This window comes from Ursus arctos, unplaced genomic scaffold (assembly GCF_023065955.2).
Source record: "Ursus arctos isolate Adak ecotype North America unplaced genomic scaffold, UrsArc2.0 scaffold_3, whole genome shotgun sequence".
In the NCBI taxonomy this organism is placed as follows: Eukaryota; Metazoa; Chordata; class Mammalia; order Carnivora; family Ursidae; genus Ursus; species Ursus arctos.
In genome coordinates, this window is record NW_026622985.1 from 86,671,966 (window position 1) to 86,693,549 (window position 21,584).

The following is a 21,584-nucleotide window of genomic DNA, read 5'->3' on the forward strand; positions in this document are numbered from 1 at the left end:
AGAGAGCATGAACAGGAGGAGAAGCAGAGAGGGAGGGGGAAAAGAATCTGAAGAGACTCCATGCTGAGCACAGAGCCCCAGCAGGGTTCAATCCCACAACCGCGAGATCATGACCTGAGCTGAAGCCAGGAGTAGGCTGTTAAACCGACTGAGCCACCCAGGCACCCCTGGATTTATTTATTTGAGAGAGAGAGAATGTGCATGGGTGGGGGGAGGGGCAGAGGGAGAGGGAGATGCGGGGATCGCACGACCCAGCCATCATGACCTGAGCCAAAACCAAGAGCCAGACACTTAACTGACCGAGCCACCCAGGTGCTCCTAAAATAAGTCGAAAAAAAAAAAAAAAATCAGTGCCGAATACCAGATGATGCACATAGGAGGCTGTCTTAGGACTGAAGAGAGCAGTGTGCAGATATCTGGCCAGACCACCAAATACCAGTATTCAGTGCTTACACGTCTCACAGGTTTAAATATCCTGCCTTCAGGGCCGTCTCTCGCACTGGCAGACATAATACATGTAAATTAAGTGATTAATTATGTTCTCTTCCCATAACCTTCCTGTGGTATTTATCAGTGTTTTCGATGCTGTTTTTGAAAGTGAGAAAGTGAGTTGGAAGGTGGGAGCACGTGTACTTTGCAGTGAGAGCATGCGTGGAGGAGGTCGGCTGGCTTGGGACCTGCAGACCGACCGCGGGGCAGCCCGCGTGACCGTAATGTGTCTTCAGCAACAGCACCCACCACCATCTCAGCTCCTGCTTTTGGAGAGCACGGTAGCGTGCCAGACTTGGCACCCGCAGTTTCATCTACGAGATTACATTTCACGCTCTTAGTTTATGAGGCTGCGACGATATTCTCATTTTAGAGATGAGAGGTATGATCACCAGAGAGATGGATTACTTGGTCAAGGTTGCAACTGTGATTCAAACACAAACATTTCTGACTCTGCCACCACATCAGTAAATAAAAGACAAGGGAATTCCATTCAAGCAACTGTCTAAGACACACTCCTAATATCGTTCATCTGTGCCAGAGAATAATAATTGAGATATTATATATTATACGTTATATATACTTCTAAACATCCATATAATTCCCATTACACTGAGAAAATGTAAAAGAGTAGTTGAACACTACACTTAATATACAACAAGGGTTAGTCCTCTCCTACCTTTGTAGGCTACACCTATTTTCTATTAGCTCCAAACTGGCTTTTGCTTGTGTTTTAGGGCCTAGACCTGTATGAATTATCAGGGCAATTCAAAAGCACAGAGTAAGCTCATGACAGAAGTCAGAAGTTTAGCCTGTTTATGTGGGATAGAGTTAAATCTTGGCCAAGATCAAGTTACTCTAGATATAAAAATACATGTTGTATCAATGAAACTCCTTTGGAGTTAGAAATATAACAGATTTTCAAAAACTAACTACCCTCAGCCTAGACTATATGATTATGTGCTGTATTAAGTACTCATTTATATACTTGATTCAGATTATGGGAGTAAGATTCTGCTATCATTATGGATTTACTTTAAGGAATTTTTTTTAAACATTTCTCTTTACGTTCTTTTAACCTGAATAGACTTTCCTCTTGGACACCATAACCATTATCTTGAGGGTTAATAATTCATAAAGCCAGTAATGAGAGCCTAATTATCTTAAGTAAGTCTGAAATTTATCGGCAAGCACCGAGGGAGGGACTGCATAGACTAACCCTCTTTATGCTATTATTTTAGGGGGAATACCCCCAGGCGAATTGGAGCTAAATGGAAGGGGGGTGGTAAATCTTTGAAATAGTGTAGTCATCTTTCTCTATGCTAAAAATAAGCAAGGTAATTAAAAGGGCTGCCATCCTGTAATTACCAAGAAGTCCTGCCTTACGGACGGAAGTGGGGCTTTGTTAGACAACAAACATTCAAGCTTGTAATCTAATACGAATAATGATTCAGACACATAAGCAAGATCTATTAAACAGGGATGGCAAACAGCCACATGCTGCCTGGATGAGTCACTCAGTGTATCATCCAGAAAGGGAACTAGTTCTTTTAAACCCGGTAACGCAGCACTGCTCTGGTTTAGGGTTTGTATGTTCACAATCAATAGACGGCCTAAGAGGATTCACTCCCTTTGGGATGCAGGTCAGAGTGCAGTCCTCAAAACCCTTTTATCTAGATGGTGTTCTATGCATTTTGTTTAATTAATGCTTCTGAAATAACAGATCTATTTGGCACTGTATGTCACATATGGACTTGGACTGGTTCTTGTCTTTATACTGTTTGAGCTCTGCCAGCCTTGCCGTGACTCTGTAGTTGGTTGCAAGTTGGAATCAGGCAAGAGAGTGAAGCTAAGAATCAAATACATAACCCCAAAGGACAAACTGCCCTGGACAACCACAGTTTAGAAGCATCATAACTGTGTATTAAATGTGGAATGCCTGACTTGGCCATCTTTACTTCTAATTAACATACTGTTTCCTTCAGACTGAAATCTTTAGAACAAGTTAACTCCTTCATTCCCTCTTTGAGTGTTTCTTTGTCCTTCTGAGATCCAAAGACACTGGTGAATTTGCTGGATTTATATTTATACCAAGTCACCTCCCCCAATTTGATATAAGAAGTTTCCTTACAGAGAAGTTTTATCACATAAGATATGATGAGTAAAGCACTTGCCAGGAAATGTCATCTTCTTGTAAAAACTCAAATCACAATTACCTCTGGCAATGGTGGACAGATAATGCCAGGGAAAAGATAGAACAGATAATTGAAATCCACCGATAAGCCTCAAATCTCATTTCAGCCCCAAATTTCAAATGCTTCCCTACTCCCAACTGACTTTCTTCAGAGTCAATGGTAAGCTGAAAAAATATTAACTGACTTGAGATCCATTCTTTCCTTTTTAGTTTTCAAAAATTGTAAGCTATTTGTCTATAAGTTGGAAATGAGAAAGGACATAAAACACTTTTATAATAAGTAGCCTTTCAAAGTCAGTTTAACTCACACTATAGCTACACCTCCCAATGCAAACATGTATGTCCATCATATTATGAGTTAAATAAGATTTTGTGCTAGTCTGTCACTTATAATCTCATTTATATTAGAAAATATAATGGGTCATTTATAGAAGGGAGAAAAGCAAAAGTCCAGGGAATTGCTCCATTCCCACTTCAAACTTTCCCAAACAAAGGAAATGAGAGAGAAGAGCAGAGAGGGGGAAGGCAGGCGAGAAGGCAGAAAGTATTGATGTTTAAGGAAAAGAACACCGAAGGGCTGAGGAAGCTGAACCTGCAGATAGAATTGAGAGGAGAAATTTTGCACAGAATTCTCTGGGTGGTTCAGTGGTCGGGCTACCAGGGAAATGGACCCTTGCTCACTGCCACCTCCAGATCGGAAAGTCCCCACACTCACCCTTGAGACTGACCCTGGGTTTCAGAATTTCCATCCACTGAATCCCCACTCCGGATCACAGGTCCAGAATCAGAGCTTGGAAGTCCTTATCACTAGAATGTGTTCCCTCCTCCATTCCCACCAGTTTTAGCTATTTGTGTCTTCCATAACCCTAGGTCGGTCCATATTGGAACCAACTGGGCGTCATAAACTTATAAACCTCTGGTTCTCTATCAAACTCCTGTTCTGTTGGCATCCCTGCCTGTACCCTCGGATACTGGTCTTGATCTTCTCTGACTTTACTGCATTTGACTACTGGCCTCCATAATTGTGACAGAGCCCAGAACCCTAATATCTAACACACCTGCAGTCTTAACATCTTCTGGACTACTTTACCTGGTTACCTCATATATCATAGTACAGATAGGGATCTAACATAGTGAATGGAATGTAAAAAGTGCCCAATAAATACTGAACGATAGAAAAGATGAACTAAAAATCAGCTATGCATTTAAAGAACCATATGAAAAATATGAACATTGAGAAACATTCATATGTGGAGTCGATTTAAGATTTCAGGAACAATGGCACCTCATCAATTGTGAATTACTTTATCATGACATTGAGTATTCTATGGGCCTCTGACATTTATGCAATCACGTAATAGCTGGATGTGTTGGACATGTCTTTGCAGATAACTTTGTCACACCTGCATGAAGAATGAGGACAGTATTTGGTAATGGAGACTCCAGGAAGAGACTTGTGCTGTCTCAAGAGTTTTCTAGACATTATGATACCATATGACATTCGCCAACTTTCTGCTTTCTCATCTTGGGTAAACCTGAGACTGAAGTGGTTAATAAACCAAGAGATCCTAACTTGTCCTCTTAGCATAATAATTTTCTTCTGCTGTTTTCCTTTGCCCAGTTCCATTTTCTTCAGCCCATAAATCATCGCTTGGGCTTCGCATGGTATATGCTTCCCTTCATTTCCCTAACCATTGTTTTCAGACACAGGATGAATCTATCCATCAACCCAAGGAGGATCAACCAGCTGAAGATAGGGTGATCACATGATATCAACTAGGCACTTCCAACTTACAAGCTTCCCGAAGTTTCTCTTTGTCATAGTGGAATCCTTCATAGTCTTGTAAACTGATTTTGTTCACCCGGATCCTCAGGCGGTCTGGGACAGACTGGGGACTGCAAAACAAGAACCAAGTAGTCAGACAAATGAGAGAATAGAATTGAGAGTCACATGCACCTGGAAGGACTAAAGGCAATAATGTCTCTTCATGTTTGGAAGAAAAAGTTCTCATTCAAACCAGAATTGTAGGTTCCTTACCAGAATATGGCCATTATCTGAAGAATACATCTCTAGAAACCTCAAGTTTCTGGAATTTAGGTAAGAACATGGAAATAGGCAGAAAAAGCTTCTGGAAGCTACTCCTATTCTGTTTACTATTAACTTATTAAAAATTCTAATAAGATCATGTGTTTAGTTCCACAATAAATGAGACACAGCCAATCTGAAACAGTGAGACATAGCATAGAGCTGTAAAAACTGCTCTAGGAGAATATGCCCCTATCCACCAAATACAGCAGTTTGACCCTCAGAAGAGACAAAAACAATAAACAAAAAAACCCTCTAAAAAGCAGACCAAGAATTGAGAAAGCACAGGATTGAGATCAAAATACCTCTACGTACCCCAACAGTCTGAGAGCACCTCTCAAAGTTTATGACAATAAATGCTGCCTGTGATGGTGATTTTGAGTGCCCCAAAATGATGAAAAAATTTTAAAATATGTATAATGTACCTTCTTTAGAAAAGGAATGAAGTTGTAATTCATTTTAAAAGAACTCAATCCAAACTGGGTCAGGATACATGTTAAACAATTAAGAGAGCGTAGCACCCAGCTTTCTGAAGCATCCTGTTCACTCACAAAATGTCCTTGGATTGTACATAATATTTTCAAAGTAGTTTAATCATTGGCATTAGTTGAGTCAAACAATTTTTCATCATCACCACTATAGAGCAATGCATTTCTTCAATGTATTAATATAACACAATCCTGGACACTTGTCCTTCAGTATTATCTTATACTTAGATTTCATTGGTTCAGATAATTTTAGCAAATACAGGATGGCTTCTCCTTTCTTGTGTTATGGGATAAAAGTCACTATTGACCAAAGTAGAAAGAACAGCATTACTCTTCTATTCGTTTCAGTAAAGAAGGAAAGGACTAGAAGAGGGAAAAGGGAAAGAAAGGGAAGACAGAGTTGGAAGGAAGAAGAAAAAGATAGATGGAAGGAGGGAGTGATAAAATATTGTCAGGATACAGTGACCCCTACCTCAAACACACACATGCAACTCTGGAAGGAGGAAAACATAATTTAATCTCATCCTCTTGCCTAATACCTCATCTTAGGGCAAAGTATAGTAACTCCGTCCATGTAGAGTCCCACTCTAATACCCCCCAAAACAACATATAGATCCATATGGATACATATGTGCACACCCATACATAATTCCCTTCCTCCTCTCTCACAAAGATATTTAGATCCAAGTGCATAAATTCTAGAAAGAAATGGTAGACAAATAAAAATGTCTGAGGTTGACTGGGTTAAAAACTCAGCCAATATGAAATGACAAGATGGATAATTCTGAGGGAGTTTTGAGAAGACAAATCAATGGACTAGTCCATTCAAAGTGTGTCTGTTGGGTGTCCAACTTTGTATTGGGCATTGTGCTGGACATGGAAACAGGCATTGATAAATAAAACGGGTATAAGTTGTGATGGGAAATAGGATTTGAAGGCATGTTTTGCCTGAAATATCACATGTACCCTTACCATCATTTACAGACAGGGAAGCTGAGGTTTAGAAAGGTAAAGTGATTTTATGGTCACATAGCTACTGAGTGGCAGAACCGGGAGCTGAGTCTTGGACTCTTCATTCATTGGTTTCATGCTTGTTTTATTATATGATGCCAAGAATCCCATGGATGTGACAGCAAAACCATAGATCCAGAATTAACAATGTCAAATGATCTTTATATGGTGTTCAGACTCTTATCAATAAACAATCAACTGGGGGAGAGGTAAGTAAACTGTGGTACGTTGAAACAAGAGAACACCGGGCAAATATTACAATGAGTGTGTAAATCTATATTTGTTTAGAGGTAAGTCTCACTATAACATTGTGAAGTGAAAAAAAATCACGGAAAATTATATCTGGAAAGAACTTCTTCATGTAAACTGTGGAATTTCGGCATTTGTTTATGTACACAAGTGTTTGGAGAGAATGTTCAGCAAGCTATCCCAGGCGGTTATCTCTACGTAATGGGATTTAAGGATTATTTTACACCAAGCATCATCCTTTTCAGAAAAAGATTTTAAAATTATGTCAATCTGTAAATAAATGATAACTCAGAACCAGAGGAAAAATAAGTTACAGCAAAGAATGTCAGGTATTAGGTGTGAGTAGATAGGAAAGAATAGGAAAGAATTTAAGCCATTAACAGTGACCATACAGTGTTTGTACCAGATGCTCATCCCAAAATTAAGGCGGGTCTGATCCTTTTATTTTCAAGTTCACCCTAGTGACCCGAAAAGATTGTAATTAAGAAATATTTCCCCACAAACACTTCAGGTAAGACGGAAGCGGGAAGCATAGAAGGTGGTGGCCCACCATACCCTCTGATGGGAGATGGGGAGAACAGAGGTTGAAAAAGCTCAACTTAATTACACTTTGAGATGACAGTAGGTCAATTGACAGTGAGCTTTAGCATTCTCCAGCGGGCTGAAGTAAGACCTAGTTCCAGCAGTAGCTGTAGAGTAGAAAATAGGATTCAGAGAATGACTACAGACCAGTCCCTGTACGCCTTTCCCCAAGGAGCTCCCCACTCGCCAACCACTGTGTACCGCCTTTCTCATGGTCCATCCGTGCCTGCTTCCTGCCCACATGCTTCCACCTCCCAGCTTTGTGTCTGTGCCCAGCAATTCCAGCCACACAGTGTTGCCTCCTGAGCCACAGCCTCCACCAATCTTCCTTACAGGTGGTACACCATGGACATACAACAGGAACTGTCATTTGAATGGAACTTTCCAGAATCCAAATGAATTCATAAATTATCTCAGTTCACCTCCAGAGCGATCGGCTAGGCAGGAGACGAGAAAATGCAGACTCAGTAACTGCTTGGCATTCTCCCCCATCCCACCTTCTTATACACTCATTCTCTCGCTGTCAGTGCCCATCTGTTCCTGACGACCTGCAACGCATCCCACGTTCCCACCAGCAGCAGCCTGCTTAAACCCACTCTTCTGACGAAGGTACCTGGTGTTTGGCCTGCTATCAAATGTCGGGGGTCATCCGCAAATTTTAGGGCAATCACGGGGTCCATGATGGGAATCTGCTTTGAAATCTTTTGGTTCCTGGTGTAAAGAGTAGGCAGCTCAGCAGAGTGGAAGAGCTCAGGCTCTGAGTCAGATTGCCTGATGTGAAGTACACTTCCTCCAACTACTGGCTAACCAGGAAACCCTGTGCTTCAGGGTTCCTCTTGGGTAATGTAGAGATAAGAACAGGATCCACTTCCCAGAGTTACCAGGAGGATTAAATGAGTCAATACAGAAAAGTGCCTGGCACATTGTAAGTACTCAGTAGACACTAGCTACTATCAGTATAATCATCATTCTGAAAATCACTCCCCTACATAAGGTTCTGCTAATAAACAACAGCATCTGCTGCTGGGGAGCGGAAGAAGTTTAGGGTGTGTGCTGGGACTGCCCTAGGCCCTTCTGACCAGCCGCCGAGCTTCCTCTCAGGGGAAACTTTCTAGTCTGAGTAGGGCCATCATTCTCCTGGACCTTCTCCCACAGGTATTTTACAGGCCAAGCAATGACATGAACACAGACAACTAGAAGGTGGGAAAGATAAAATACACAGATATTAAGTGAAAGCCAAGTAATTCAATTGTGTCCCTTTATGTCAAAATATATTAATGTGCCATTAGTGGCTGAATGGAGGTGGACGATGACAAAGCTGTTCCTTGGAGTTTGGGGAATAGCAGTGCCATTAGTTTTCTAAAATTAGATTTTCCCAAGAAAGTTAGTAGAGCATAGAAGAGATGAACATCCTGGATAAAAATGAATCTGCCTCCATGCCAACATCTACCACCAACTATTCCGATACTGATGTAGGCTCTGTAGAAGGGGTTCTAAACCAGACTTCCTTGGACTCACTCAAGGTTCTGAAAAGGGCCTCAGCAATCTTGGAATTCCCTTTGAAATCAGGACAGTGACCTCAACCTATCACCTCCTCACAAATTTCCTCTGAAATGTCAAGACTGAGTTTTTTGTGCATGTTGGAAGTTCATGGCTCTGAACGTAACTCCCAAATGTCCCCATGACAACTCCCTCAAGAACTACCATAAAGCATCTCATTAAATTCACACACTTGGGCTCCAGAACACACCTTCCCATGTTCACATTACACATGGCTGTTACCCTGAGATGCAGGGGAGGGGAGAGGTGGATCCCCATCTAGACAACTCCCAGAACACTCACTGCTATTCAACTGACACCGTCCTTACTACGAAGTTTTCTCTCAGTCCTCGTAACACACTCTCCTCATGCCAAACTTCTCACATGGATACCGCTTAGGGACGAAGAGAATGAATTGGGGGCTTTTGTTCCCTAGGGTCACCTCAAGGCCAGCAACACCCCATAATTTCTTCTTTTCATTGGAAACATGAATCATCTGGGAATAATATCCTTTAATATTAAGACACTATAACACAGTGTGTAACGCAAGACACAAACTCAGAAGAAATCTTAGTTCCAATCTGAACTCTGTCAATTAATACATGTTTGACATTGAGAACTCTGAAGTTACCTTGGCTAAAGCATTTTCTGATTTGAAAATGGAACTGATGAGAGAAATATGTGAGCAAAAAATGAGAAAACCCATGTAAGGCAGTTAGCACATCCCTGGTAAATAGTGTTAAGTAAATTGTTGCTATATTTTTATTAAAACTCTGATGCTTCAACTTCCATAAGCCTCTTTTTAAAAAATTGAATCCCAGATAATATCATACCGGAAGCCAGAGTCACAGCTCTAAGTAGCAGTTAGAAGATACCAAACCCTATCAGAATGACAGTTTGATGACACGGTCGGGGGGACAAAGATCCAGAGTTAGGTAGCTATCTATAGCCTGTGGCATGAGAAAGCAAGTGGGGGCCGTGAATGTTTGCAAGATATCTTAAAGATACTAGGAATATAAATCCTCATTCATGGTACAGGAGGCCCTTAAAGTTATATAATTACTCTACATTTTGTACTTTGTAAATGTCCAATTTTCATTAACATTTTTAAATGCTTCAGGGTAAGGCCTGCCCCTTAAAACGCTCATGTAGACTCACTGATTCTTACGATGAACTATAATTTAACCAGGAATTTGCTACTCATATATAAAGAGTTAGTTTTCCCTTGCAAGGCAGAAAACATCACAACTTTGTCTGCCTTTCTCCTTCCAGGCCTGATTTAATAGTGATGCATTGCTTTAATTTGTTTCGAGCAATATAAACGTGAGATTCTACCTGATCATAACCTCGATGTAATAAAGTATATTTCTAACCAATCTTTAATAGGATTCATTTGAACTGGCCCTTGTTTTATGAATGGACTTCAGTGTGAAGTCATAGCACAAAAGACTCTTTCTCTTCCTTACAACTCCGGCACCTAAGAGTCTGGCCCACGTTGTTTACAATAAATGTTTTTAAACAAATAAATGAATGAAATGCAGGAAAGCTGAATTCCTCTGGGACAACGCATGGCCCTTTAGCACAGTTTGACATCATCTGAGCCTTTCCATAGCCATTTTTCTCTTTGTGAGCCCTAGGGCAAACCCTGATTGGGTTGTCCATTTCTCTCCTTTTTCCATCCAGCTCTCCAAGATGTGGAGGTAAATCCATGCTGGATTATACCCCTTCGCCTTTTATCTCTAGGGGGATCTGCACAGATAGAAAAGAACATACAGGGGCGCCTGGGTGGCACAGCGGTTAAGCGTCTGCCTTCGGCTCAGGGCGTGATCCCGGCGTTATGGGATCCAGCCCCACATCAGGCTCCTCCGCTATGAGCCTGCTTCTTCCTCTCCCACTCCCCCTGCTTGTGTTCCCTCTCTCGCTGGCTGTCTCTATCTCTGTCTAATAAATAAATAAAAAATCTTTAAAAAAAAAAAAAAGAAAAGAACATACAAATGGTAGATGTCCCTACCAGAAAAGTATGTATACCATTTCAGGACTGCCTGTTCTTCAATTAAATAACAATGAACCAGAAACACTTAAACCGCACCACATCCTTTCATCAGCTATCAAGCTGGGTCTTATTTAGATATAATTATACTCAATAGCTTCCTTAGCAACTTCCTAGAAATTGCTGCAATTTACCCTGGGACATTTTCAAGCTGCCACTGACAATAACCTATCCAAAAACACATCCAAGTGGGCCCCTTTGCGTTGAGCAGTAAAACCAAATTGAACCAAAGCTTCTGAGCAGAGATTTAAAATGGATTTCTGACACCTGCCGAGTTCAGAGAGAACTCTTATAATTCAGTTGTCTTCTGCCTGGAGTAGAGAACAATGCCTCCGAAATGTGAAAAAAATTTTAAAGGAGTTTTTGAATTTGGAACCAAAGATAAACCAAAATCACATTAACAGCAATCATGAGCTCCCACTGTCCGACATGTTCTTCCAGAGAAAGTACTTTTTTTCCCCACTTGCAACACTGAGAAGTACTTTTAAAGGTTGTTAATTCTTTTTCAATAGACATTGTTGGGGTTCCCCGGGTGGCTCAGTTAGTTATGCATCTGACTCTTGATTTCGGCTCAGGTCATGATCTCAAGATCCTGAGATCAAGCCTGGTGTGGGGCTCTGAGCTCAGCAGGGAGTCTGCTTCTCTCCGTCTCTCTCTCCCTCTGCCCCTCCCCCCACTCACACTCTCTCTCTAAATAAATAAATCTTCAAAAAAAATACTCTCTCTCCCTCACCCTCTGTCCCTCCCCCACCTCTTGGGCTCACTCTATCCCTCTAAAAAAACAAACAACAACAACAAAAAAAAAAAGTTAATGAAGTTCTTGACTGAAGGCATCCATTTGTGAGGTGGATAATATGATATGTCATAGTTACAAATTATCTGAGACCGCTCTCCCTCTAGATCTCCAATAAGATAATGGAATTAAAGCATTGCAGAGTTGGAGAAAACTTAGATGGTCACTAAGTCACTACTTGCTATCCCATCTGATGGTCTATTACCCCACGATCGCATCTATGGCTGCTCCATCTCTGCTTGACCCTCATCGAGTGTGGAAGGTACAGGACGGAAGTGCCCTAGTCTTTGTTTAGATGACCCTAAGCATTTATAAATTCTTCCTAAAGAACCTGTATCTCTCTCCATAACGTACTGACTTTTCTTCTACCATTCGGGTCGGAATTGGGTTTGAAGTCACTGGGATAATCAACTACAGACACCGATGGCAAAAGAATGTAAACTTGAAACGCCAGACCTCGAAGCCTACCCAAGAAACCATTTGCCGACTTAATGGCTAAGAGATTAAAAAGAGGTTTTAAGTTCCAAATATTAGAAACTTTTATGCAATTAGTGGAAACAAAAAATTTTTTAAAGTGTTCTGGAGATCTTCAAATACATACTGCCATGCACATTTTCATGCTTTCTACTGAAATACATTTTTATGTTTCCGAGATTGTAAGAAATGAACACGCAGCAGAGTGAAATTAGTATGTGGTCATTACACACTGTCTCTTGTGCTGGGCGTCGGCTTCCCGGCATACAAAGGAGAAGCAAAGACAGACAACTAGTAGCGGCTTCACTCGGGAGCACCTGTAAGCAGCTTGGCGAGTATCGCAACTTTGTTTCTGCTTGAAAGGAAAAGGAACAGGCCAATAGCCTTGGTCAACACTTCAAGTTCTCCTGACCATCTACTTCTTTTCGCAATAATGAACATCACAGCTATTGTTGACTCAGCCATCAACTCAGAGACTTTTATGTGGAACCCCCCCCCCCACATATACATAACATTACCACTTCTGGGTACTGGAATCATAGATCTATTTTTTAAGTTACGGACCCTCAAACTTTCATCTACATGAGATCACACTGTGTCTTCACCTTCTCCTTTCCCTTTACTCATGCTCATTAAATCCACTTCTCAGTCCACACTCAAATAAATCCCCCCTTCAGTAGCATTCCTCATTCTGGTTAACTCCTGAAGCACTTTTCTCTGGATTTCAGTTCAATAGACTCTCTGATTTTCCACCTGCTCCTTCTTTCCCTCCCCTGCTAGTCGTCTTTCTTCAAATCGTGTTCAAATATGTATGCTTCTCTACCCCCTCTGGGAACACCCCCACAGACCAAGCTACTATCATCTTGCACCTAGACTGAGTGCTGTAGACTGAGCAGTCAGTGCGAAATGCAAATGTGATCATGGCATGGTGATTTTCCCCCCATAATCACGAGCTCTTTGAGGACAGGATGCCCAGACATATCTATCTTTGTTAAGCCGCTGCTTCCCATATGGACTTACTAATTTTGAAATGAGAACTATTTTCCGTGACAACGAACCACATTCTTCATCCCACCTAATCCTGCGAACCACATTCTACATCCCACCTACGTAATGTGCATCGCTGGCCCCATGACTGGATGGGGACCAGTCAACAGAAATCAGTTCAAGGGAAAAATCAATTCTCATTACTAAACAAACAAACGAAAAATAATCTCAATGCTCATGCTATCCTCACAGATGGGGTTGATCCTCTGGTTTATCTCTGGTTAATACGAATGGAGAAAAATTTCTACTTATCATTAGATATCACCTACAGGCTTAAATCTCCTGAGAGTCTCCTGTTCTAATATTTGCTGAATTGGCAAGTAGAGCTGACACCCTTTCAGAAAACTTATAGGAGCTTCAGACCTTAAGTTCCCTCTTCTACTCTTTTTATACTGTTTTATGTTGAAAGAGTATAGGAGCTGGACAGATATCATGATGAAAGACAAAGGAAGCAAATACCTCCAAGAAATACAGAGGGATGGAAATCAGAGGTAGAGGGAACACGCATTTTTATAGAATCCTGCAAATTCAAACTGCTGAATGAGGAACAGTTGGAAAAGGAATAAGAACTCAAGGCTACTCTTTCATCACATCAGGCGAGAATCATTTCTACTTCATGAGGTAAGTCGATTGAATGGAGGTTTCCTGGCTATTAAAAATGACTAAAGATTCTATCATAAAATACTAATATGGGCTTTTAGTAGCAGAGCCTGCAGTGGCTTAGAGAATTCTTTTGCTTCTCTGATTGTACAGAGGTCCATTAATTACCACCTCCAGTGGAGTAAGGCACCACTGGGCCTGAGCCAATGAGACAGAAGAGGATAATGTTACTCTCAAGCCATCCAACAAATGGCTTCAGATCTCATGTGCTCAGAGAGAGAGACATTTTTTTACTTCAGGTTTCAATTTCTATGTATCAGACAAAAGGAAAACCTAACATTTATTTGCTATTTAAACGCTAACCTCTTCCTTTGGGTTTGCAATAATAAGCTGTTGGAATATCCTGTTCTTACTTGGAACTGATAAAGAAACTGACTTTCTTTGCTGGAAAGGTGTGTAGAGCAAGGACTGGGATTTGTATAGTTTAAAAAGTGTCATTTCGGGGCGCCTGGGTGACTCAGTCGATGAAGCGTCCAACTCTTGATTTCATCTCAGGTCATGATCTTGGGGTCATGAGATGGAGCCCCAGGTCGGGCTGCACGCTCAGTGAGGAGTCTGCTGGAGATTCTCTTCCTCTCCCATTGCCTGTCCCTCCACTCAAATGCTCTGTCTTTCTCACATAAATAAAAACTCTTTGAAAATATATAAGTAAATAAAAATTAAAAGTGTCATTTCACAGAAGAAAACACTGTGGTCCTTCACATATATCATAAAGGACTAAATGTGGCTATAACTACTGGCAAATTTCTCATCTTCTAGTAACCCTATGCACTTTGATGAATAAAGTGGTGGCATTTTGACTGAGGGTAACATTTATTTAAAAAATACAACCCTAGAGTACATGCAATTTTAAAATATTTAACACTTATTTCGCCTCTGATCCTATAGGAAAAAATTAAAATTGAGATTTTTTTAAGTAAAAATAACCAACAAAGCAGAAGCCAAAAATGCATGAGGCAATAATGGCGTGAAAAATAAACATGGCCATCTTATTAAGGTGGAGAGACGTAACCTGACTTTATTTGAGAAAGGATTGAACACATGAATTACCAGATGTGTTCCTACTGAAAACTACAGAGCGAAGGAAGTAGTTCTGCCTCCCTAGGAAACATGCTTGGTAAGAACAGGATTCCATATTTGGTTTATATCAAGAAAATAAAAAAGTAAGTATTGGCCTCATAATAAATGGCATTACGTAAGAGGCACTTCCTTAAATGGTTTCAGCTTTCTATATAAAAAGTTTTACGGAAGGACACAGATAGTTTCTTAAAATCTGGATATTTAAGAAAATTCACAAAACCATTTTTCATATTAGGTAATTAGCATTTTATGGTGTTGCCTTCTGACTCCTGTTCCCCTCCAGGTTGACAATGGGTTGCCAAGGCCTGGAATACTCAGTGGTACTGCATCCGGTCCCGGAGAGGAAGAGGACACCACTTCTTTCCTATTCATCCACCGATCCCTGGAGGAAAGTTACGTCCCCCCACTCATAGCACAGATGTGCTCCTGCTGCCTTGTGCTTCCCTGTTAGAGACCCACGAGCAAATCAGAGTCCCCAAACCTGACTCCCCTGTCCAAGTCAGTAAATTTAGCCAGTTAGGCAGAAACTGTCCTCACCATTCTCTAATCCCTAATCCAATGACCAAGGGAATTTTTTAAAAATCATTCTTCTTGTTGGTGTCAAAGATGGACAGAACAAAGACACCTTGCTAGAACAAGACTTGTAAAAATCATATAATTCATCCTTACAACTACTAATCAACAAAAATAACTGTGAAACTTGATAGTAAACTTGAGAAAAAAAAAAAACACCTCCTTAAGATATACCTTTAGTGCTAGACTAATAAATTCCTTGGATAATGAAGGGCAAACACAAATTCGTTGAAATATTAACTAGTTACCAAAACTAAAAGGAAAATAATGGAAGAGAGAAAGAAAAGAATGGTGTCGTCTGAGAATGTCATGATAGAATATGAAAATAATTCAGGGTCCTTTTGCTCGTACATTTGCTTGTACATTTCCCTCTGTCTTTGCACTTGCACATTACAGAGCAGGCCTCTACTGAAGAGAGTGCTTTAACATTTCATAAGCCAAGACCCTCTCATCAAGGAAACATTTAATTGTTTTACTTCGCCTGAGCAACAAAATATCATCAGACCAAAAGATTTATGTCCCAATTAGAGAACATAAATCACCTCTCTTGAGAGCAGGAGCGTCTACATGGTGAAGAAAAAGAAAATCATTGCAGTTCTCTATAAAATAAAGCTGAAAACTTTGGCCTTTTTGTTCCATTTATAAACCTTCCAACACCACTTTCATTTCAGTCAAATATCTTAGCTACAACTTTGGAACTTGCTGAATTCATTTTTAGAATTTCATTTTCTGACACGAAATGTGATGAGTTCTGGGGACTAAATAAGTGTAGCATCAACGAGGATTTTCCCTTACTGCCTTTAACAATGTACTTCCTTTTCATTTCCTGTAAGTGTTTCAGGGCATTATGACAGATTGGGAAGCTAAATCACATTGGTATAATTAAATTAAAAATCTACAAATGAAATGTGCATTGCATTTTATTACTACCTCAGCAAAACAATCCAAAATAAACACCCTCTTGGAGTGCTCCAAAGAAATGTCTAGGTTTGTTATTGATATGTTATTATTGTAATACTGGAGTAAAAACTGAAACGCTTCCCTTGCTCCCTAAATGCACTAAATCCATTAATAACACTGCAGATTGCGGTTTATCTAAGATATAAATATAACTACTTTCCAGAAGTATTTAGGGTTTTTTTCCCTACTTGGAGAGTCCATTTGTAAATAAATCTTTTGCTCACAAACACTAGCAAAATTACTCCCTTCCTTTTCCATGTATGGCCTGTATTTCTATAGTTGCTTTTATTACAGTAATACTTCAGAAATTCATATATGAACGAAAATTTAAAGTTTATATTATTTGACCACCTCATTTTACAGAAATTGGATTTGGGTCCAGAGAGGTCAACAACAACTTTATTGTACCCATATAGTTAATACCAACAATCTGCTATAAATAAAAGAGCAATACTCTTTAGCCCTTCTTGTACCTTTTAATAGAAAGATTTTAAAGAATTAAACCATATATACAAGTCATATATCCAAAGTTCAGTCTTCACACAGTTGGTGACAGGAAAAGAAAACTAAAATTCAGTCAAATTTATTTAGTATGATATGGTTATGGGCTGGGTTGTGTCCCCCTCTCCCCCAGAAATTCATATGCTGAACTCCTAACCCCAGTACCTCAGAATGTGACTGTACTTGAAGATAGGGTCTTTAAGGAGGAATGAAGTTAAAATGAAGTCATATGGGTGGACCCTAATCCAATCTGCCTGGTGTCCTTATAAAAAGAGATTAGGACAGACCCACACACACTGGAGGAAGACCACCAGAAGACAACCACCAGCTACAAGCCAAGGAGAGAGGCCTCAGGGAAAACCAATCCTGCCAACACCTTGATTTCAGGCCCCCAGTCTCCAGTCTGTGTGGAAGTAAGTTTCTGTTGTTTAAACCACTCAGTCTGTGATACTTGTAACGGGAGCCCAAGCAAACCACACAGATACCTACTCAAGAGAATCACTAGAACAAATACATTTTATTTTAGTCCTACAGCTACTGATCCTAAAAAGATCACATAAATAGAAGAATGAGAGGCATCTCATTTTTTACTTTCCAAAATTCCTACCTGGCTTGGAAATCTCTGCTGGCTTGATGTTACTGTTTAAGATATTCAGATCTAACTTCTACTTCTTTTAAAACTCAAGGTATATAACATAATCTAATATATATATGTATATATATATATATAGTGTTGTGTTTGTTGAACTAATGTTACTTCTAAAGTCATTTTTTATTTTGATTTCTTAAAATTTATTTTGATAAAAGAAATTCATACATTTTCATAAATTCAAAAATTCATAAATTTTCTTCCTCCTTTGTCCTGCCCAATGGGCCTGCAGTGCACACGGTACCTGAACCTTCCCGCAAACTCTCCCCATGCCCCTGAAACCGACTGGTGCCTTCACCTCCACAGGCCCCGCACCTCAAGCCAACAACACCTGAGTAAATATTCCCTTCAGTTCTGAAGTGACCTTTTACTTTACGAGAAGTGCTGACTCGTAAGTGTAAGACTGTTTCTACACCTACGCAGACATTTGAATAATTCATCTCCAAAAATAAATTTTAAAAGTAACGAGATATAATTTTAAGTGTGGAGGGAGTCCTAAATGTATTATGCCTTACATAACCGTACCAGAGGCTGCCATCTGTGTTTACCTTTGCTAAGAGAGGCGCACAGGCTCCATCCGTCCACCATCATTGTGGGCATGACCCCTCCTGTGACCAAACGCATTACGGACCATTTTAAAAGACTCTCCCGGTGCTTTAACTGGACTAGAACTTATTTTTAACTGGGGTTTGTTGTCCTGACATTTTTCTTATAATAACACTCGAACTGCAAACCTGTAATACTGAAGAGTCACACATTTGAAACACTCAGAACTGAATTCTAAGTTATTATTTTCAAGTTTTCTTTAAAAAATAAGAAGTTAACCTAGTGTGGCCAAATAAAATATAGAAATCATATTCATGAAAATAAACACATACACAGGAAAACGATCAAAGTTTAGATCAACAGTGGCGTTTAGGGTCTTAAATGCCAGCTCCAAAGCAGAAAGCCTTGGGTGTTACCTTTATCACCTTCTGGCATATACTCTTGGTTAAGTTTCCTAATATTTCTTACTCTCAGTCTTGTCATCTATGGAATGGGAATAATGACAATCGTTACCACAAACAGTTATCGAGATATTAAATTTGATCACAAGTCAAGGTGCTGATTAGCATAATATCAGACACATACTATCTTTCTGGCTAAATGAAAAAAATCCACTTGTGTTCTTGCAGAGAGCAAGAAGAAACATCAATTAAATGTACCAAAGCAGTACAGGGCCTGGGCTCCCTGCTCAGTCCGAAGGATAAATGATGACCCTGTCATGTCCCATGGTATGTCTTGCCTACTTCAAGTCTCAGATCCCTTTGGGGCAGATTTTCATATAGTCTAGGGTCATGCCCTGAATTTTAGCATAACAGAACTTCAGAGCCAATAGAAATCCAGGGGGAACCGCTGCATTTCTTTTTTAATAAAATGCAAAGAGGTTAACACTTGGTCAATGTCACACAAATGATCTAGCCCCCCTAGATCCTCAAAACAGCAGCATGTTACCATGGGGGCGCTACAGAATAAGGAGGAAGACACCCTAGTGAGAGACCTATGGCTGTTCCTGATGCCCCTTTTCTTTAAGGCCCTGGACCCCTCTGGCCATCTGAGTGGGCATAAAAGCACAGGTGGAGGGGGGAAGCTCTTGGTTGCAGAGCATAGGGAAGAAAACCGTCATCATCCAAGCTGCAGCCTGGACTCAAGTTTAAAAAGTGGTAGGGGATGAAGCTCAAGCAGTTCTTGCCTACTTTTCCTTGGAATTCTCAGTTTGGTATATCTGTTTTATGCAACCAGGACAGAGGATTCCATAAGAAGGGAGGAAAGCATGACATTTTGACATTACTAAAGGTCAAGAAACTGGACGGTGGAAAGTGAAATCACTAGGAAGATAACTCAGAAAATGTGACAGTTGGGAGTAAGAGAAAAGAAAGAAAATGGGTTAGCAGTTTCCTCTGCTCAGGGCTTCAGTGAACAAACAGTTTTGCAGTCCAGCAAGCCTGAGGCCAACTCTGATGCTTCCCTATCTGACTCTGTGATTCAGCAAATGGCATTTTTCCCCCTGTTCTATGAATGTAGCCATTCTCTCCTGTCCTTTTTAAAATACAAACTTTTAATATTCTGCCTTTACAGAAGTAATACATGTTCACTAAAATCAATCAGAAAATACAAAAAACCTAGAAAACATTTTCCATAATCCCGTCACACAAAGATAATCACTCTGGGATACGGTAACAATGAGTCTTAACAACACATATATTCATAATTTCTTGAGCGCTTAGGCACTTTTGGTATCCTTGCAATTGATTTTGGGGTCTAGAAACTATCACCTAAAAACTGTAATCTGTGAATCAAAACCTGGACAGATTTCTGCCCCAGACATGAAGCACTCTTCCGGAGGCTCGAGTGGTCTGACAGGAGTGCTTTTCATCCTGACATTCTCAAGAGAGCTTGTGTGTCAGCTACCATCGGCTTTACTCATTCTCAGGCAAAGTATGTGTAATGGATCTTCTTGGCTAGTTTACACGTAACCCTCATAGTTTACAGAGCTGTACATGTAAATTTCCACTTTGGCAACGTTTTTGCTACTCCCAGAGAGTGTAGCTTGTAGCAAATAGAAGTTATAGAACAAAGGAAAAGAGAAGGGGTCTGAACAAAGCACATCAAGTCTTACTTTCTAACTAAACGGCCAATATTAAATAAACGAAATAAACAGACCCTTTACAGCACATTCAACAAATTTGTAAAAATGTCAAAACAAAAAATGTGATGTGACTAGTTGGAGAATAGAATTACAGCGTTTTTAGAAAGCACTTCCAAAGATCAGCTAGTTTACTTTGCTGGCCGGCATGCAGATGTTTAACTACCTATGACCACTTTATGTTTTCTTCAATGATGAAGACGGAAGAGTCTGGTAGTTTCTCAACAATAAAATTCTTAAACTCAACCCAAAATGGAACCATAAAAAAAAAAAAAGACATATCAAAAATATTTCACTTTCTCTTACTAAAACTCCCCCTCTTCTTAGAACAAAAATCAATTTTCTTTCATCCTTTACCATGAAGACTTCATTTATTGAAACCAATTTTAGAGTGCTGAATCATATTCAGTTTGTAGTCAAACATGACAATTTATGCTTTTTTCATGGATCTGTGTCCAACTCTGCCTTCCCCAAGGTAACAAGTAAATCCACACAACTCAGCAGTGGGAAATATCTTGTTTATGTTTAAATTGTAACTGTTGGGAAAGATGGCATATTACATTTAACATATGTTGATTGTAGTTCAAAATACAGTGGTTTCTCTGCAGATTTGTTTTGCGGAGTTTAGCTATGGTACTAAACTGCAGTGGGAGAGATGGGGATACAGTATCATAGCTCCCTGCTTTTAAAAGGCAGTAGAGAAGTTCTGGTTGTGGCTAAGGTAAGTAAGCACACACCATTCTTTCTCCCCGCAGTGCATGCAGTTATAAAATCTGGACAGGATTCATAAAGCAGCTATTTGACAACTCTGAAAAGTAAATGATAGTAGCAGATTAGAGAAGAAGATCAGAATATAAAATACTATCAAATGGTGGTGAGCTCTCCCTTCTTTTTCCCTCCAATAAACCCTGCTGTAGACTCCAGACAGCACAAAGCCTGAAATGAACACCAAATACAGGTAAAGAAAGCCCCCAGAGAGCCCTTGAGGTCTGGCTTAAGGGAAAAAAACGACTCTGAATGCTCAGAAAACTTCAGGTCTCTTCCCCTTACCATTTCTTACACCCCAGCATCCCCCAAAGCATCATTGATAAAGGCCTTCAGGGGCTTACGACTGTAATGGAAGAGAGCTTTCCTTTCTGATAAAAGAAGCAGTGATCTCAAGAGGATGGGATAGACCAACATTGCTTTTATCCCCCCTCTTTCTGTCATATCATTGCTTGGTCCTGGACATGCACACAGTTGCAGGAAATACACAGTAAAGCAAGGTAATTAAAACCTTAGATTTCACGCTGAAAGACCAAAAAGGTGAGCCCTAGGAAACAGCAAAGGACTGGGATGACAACGGAGAAGGAGGAGCTCAGGAAAACAGCTCCATAAAGATGTTCGTGCACTCTCAGGTTCATCTTTAGGCTGCAGATGGGTGAATCTGGCCCTAAGCATCTGTACAGTAGAGTTTAGGAACTAAACTACAGG

The 21,584-nt window shown here is 40.2% G+C and overlaps 1 protein-coding gene across 1 annotated transcript in view; it reads right to left on the reverse strand.

The window, feature by feature from the left end:
• The window catches only part of DGKI (diacylglycerol kinase iota), a 415,071-nt gene that overhangs the window by 111,161 nt on the left and 282,326 nt on the right, over positions 1-21,584 (reverse strand). Inside the window, exon 21 of the mRNA XM_026511631.4 lies at positions 4,479-4,579. Coding sequence (XP_026367416.3) covers positions 4,479-4,579 — 101 coding nt within the window. The remainder of the gene's footprint in view (positions 1-4,478; positions 4,580-21,584) is intronic.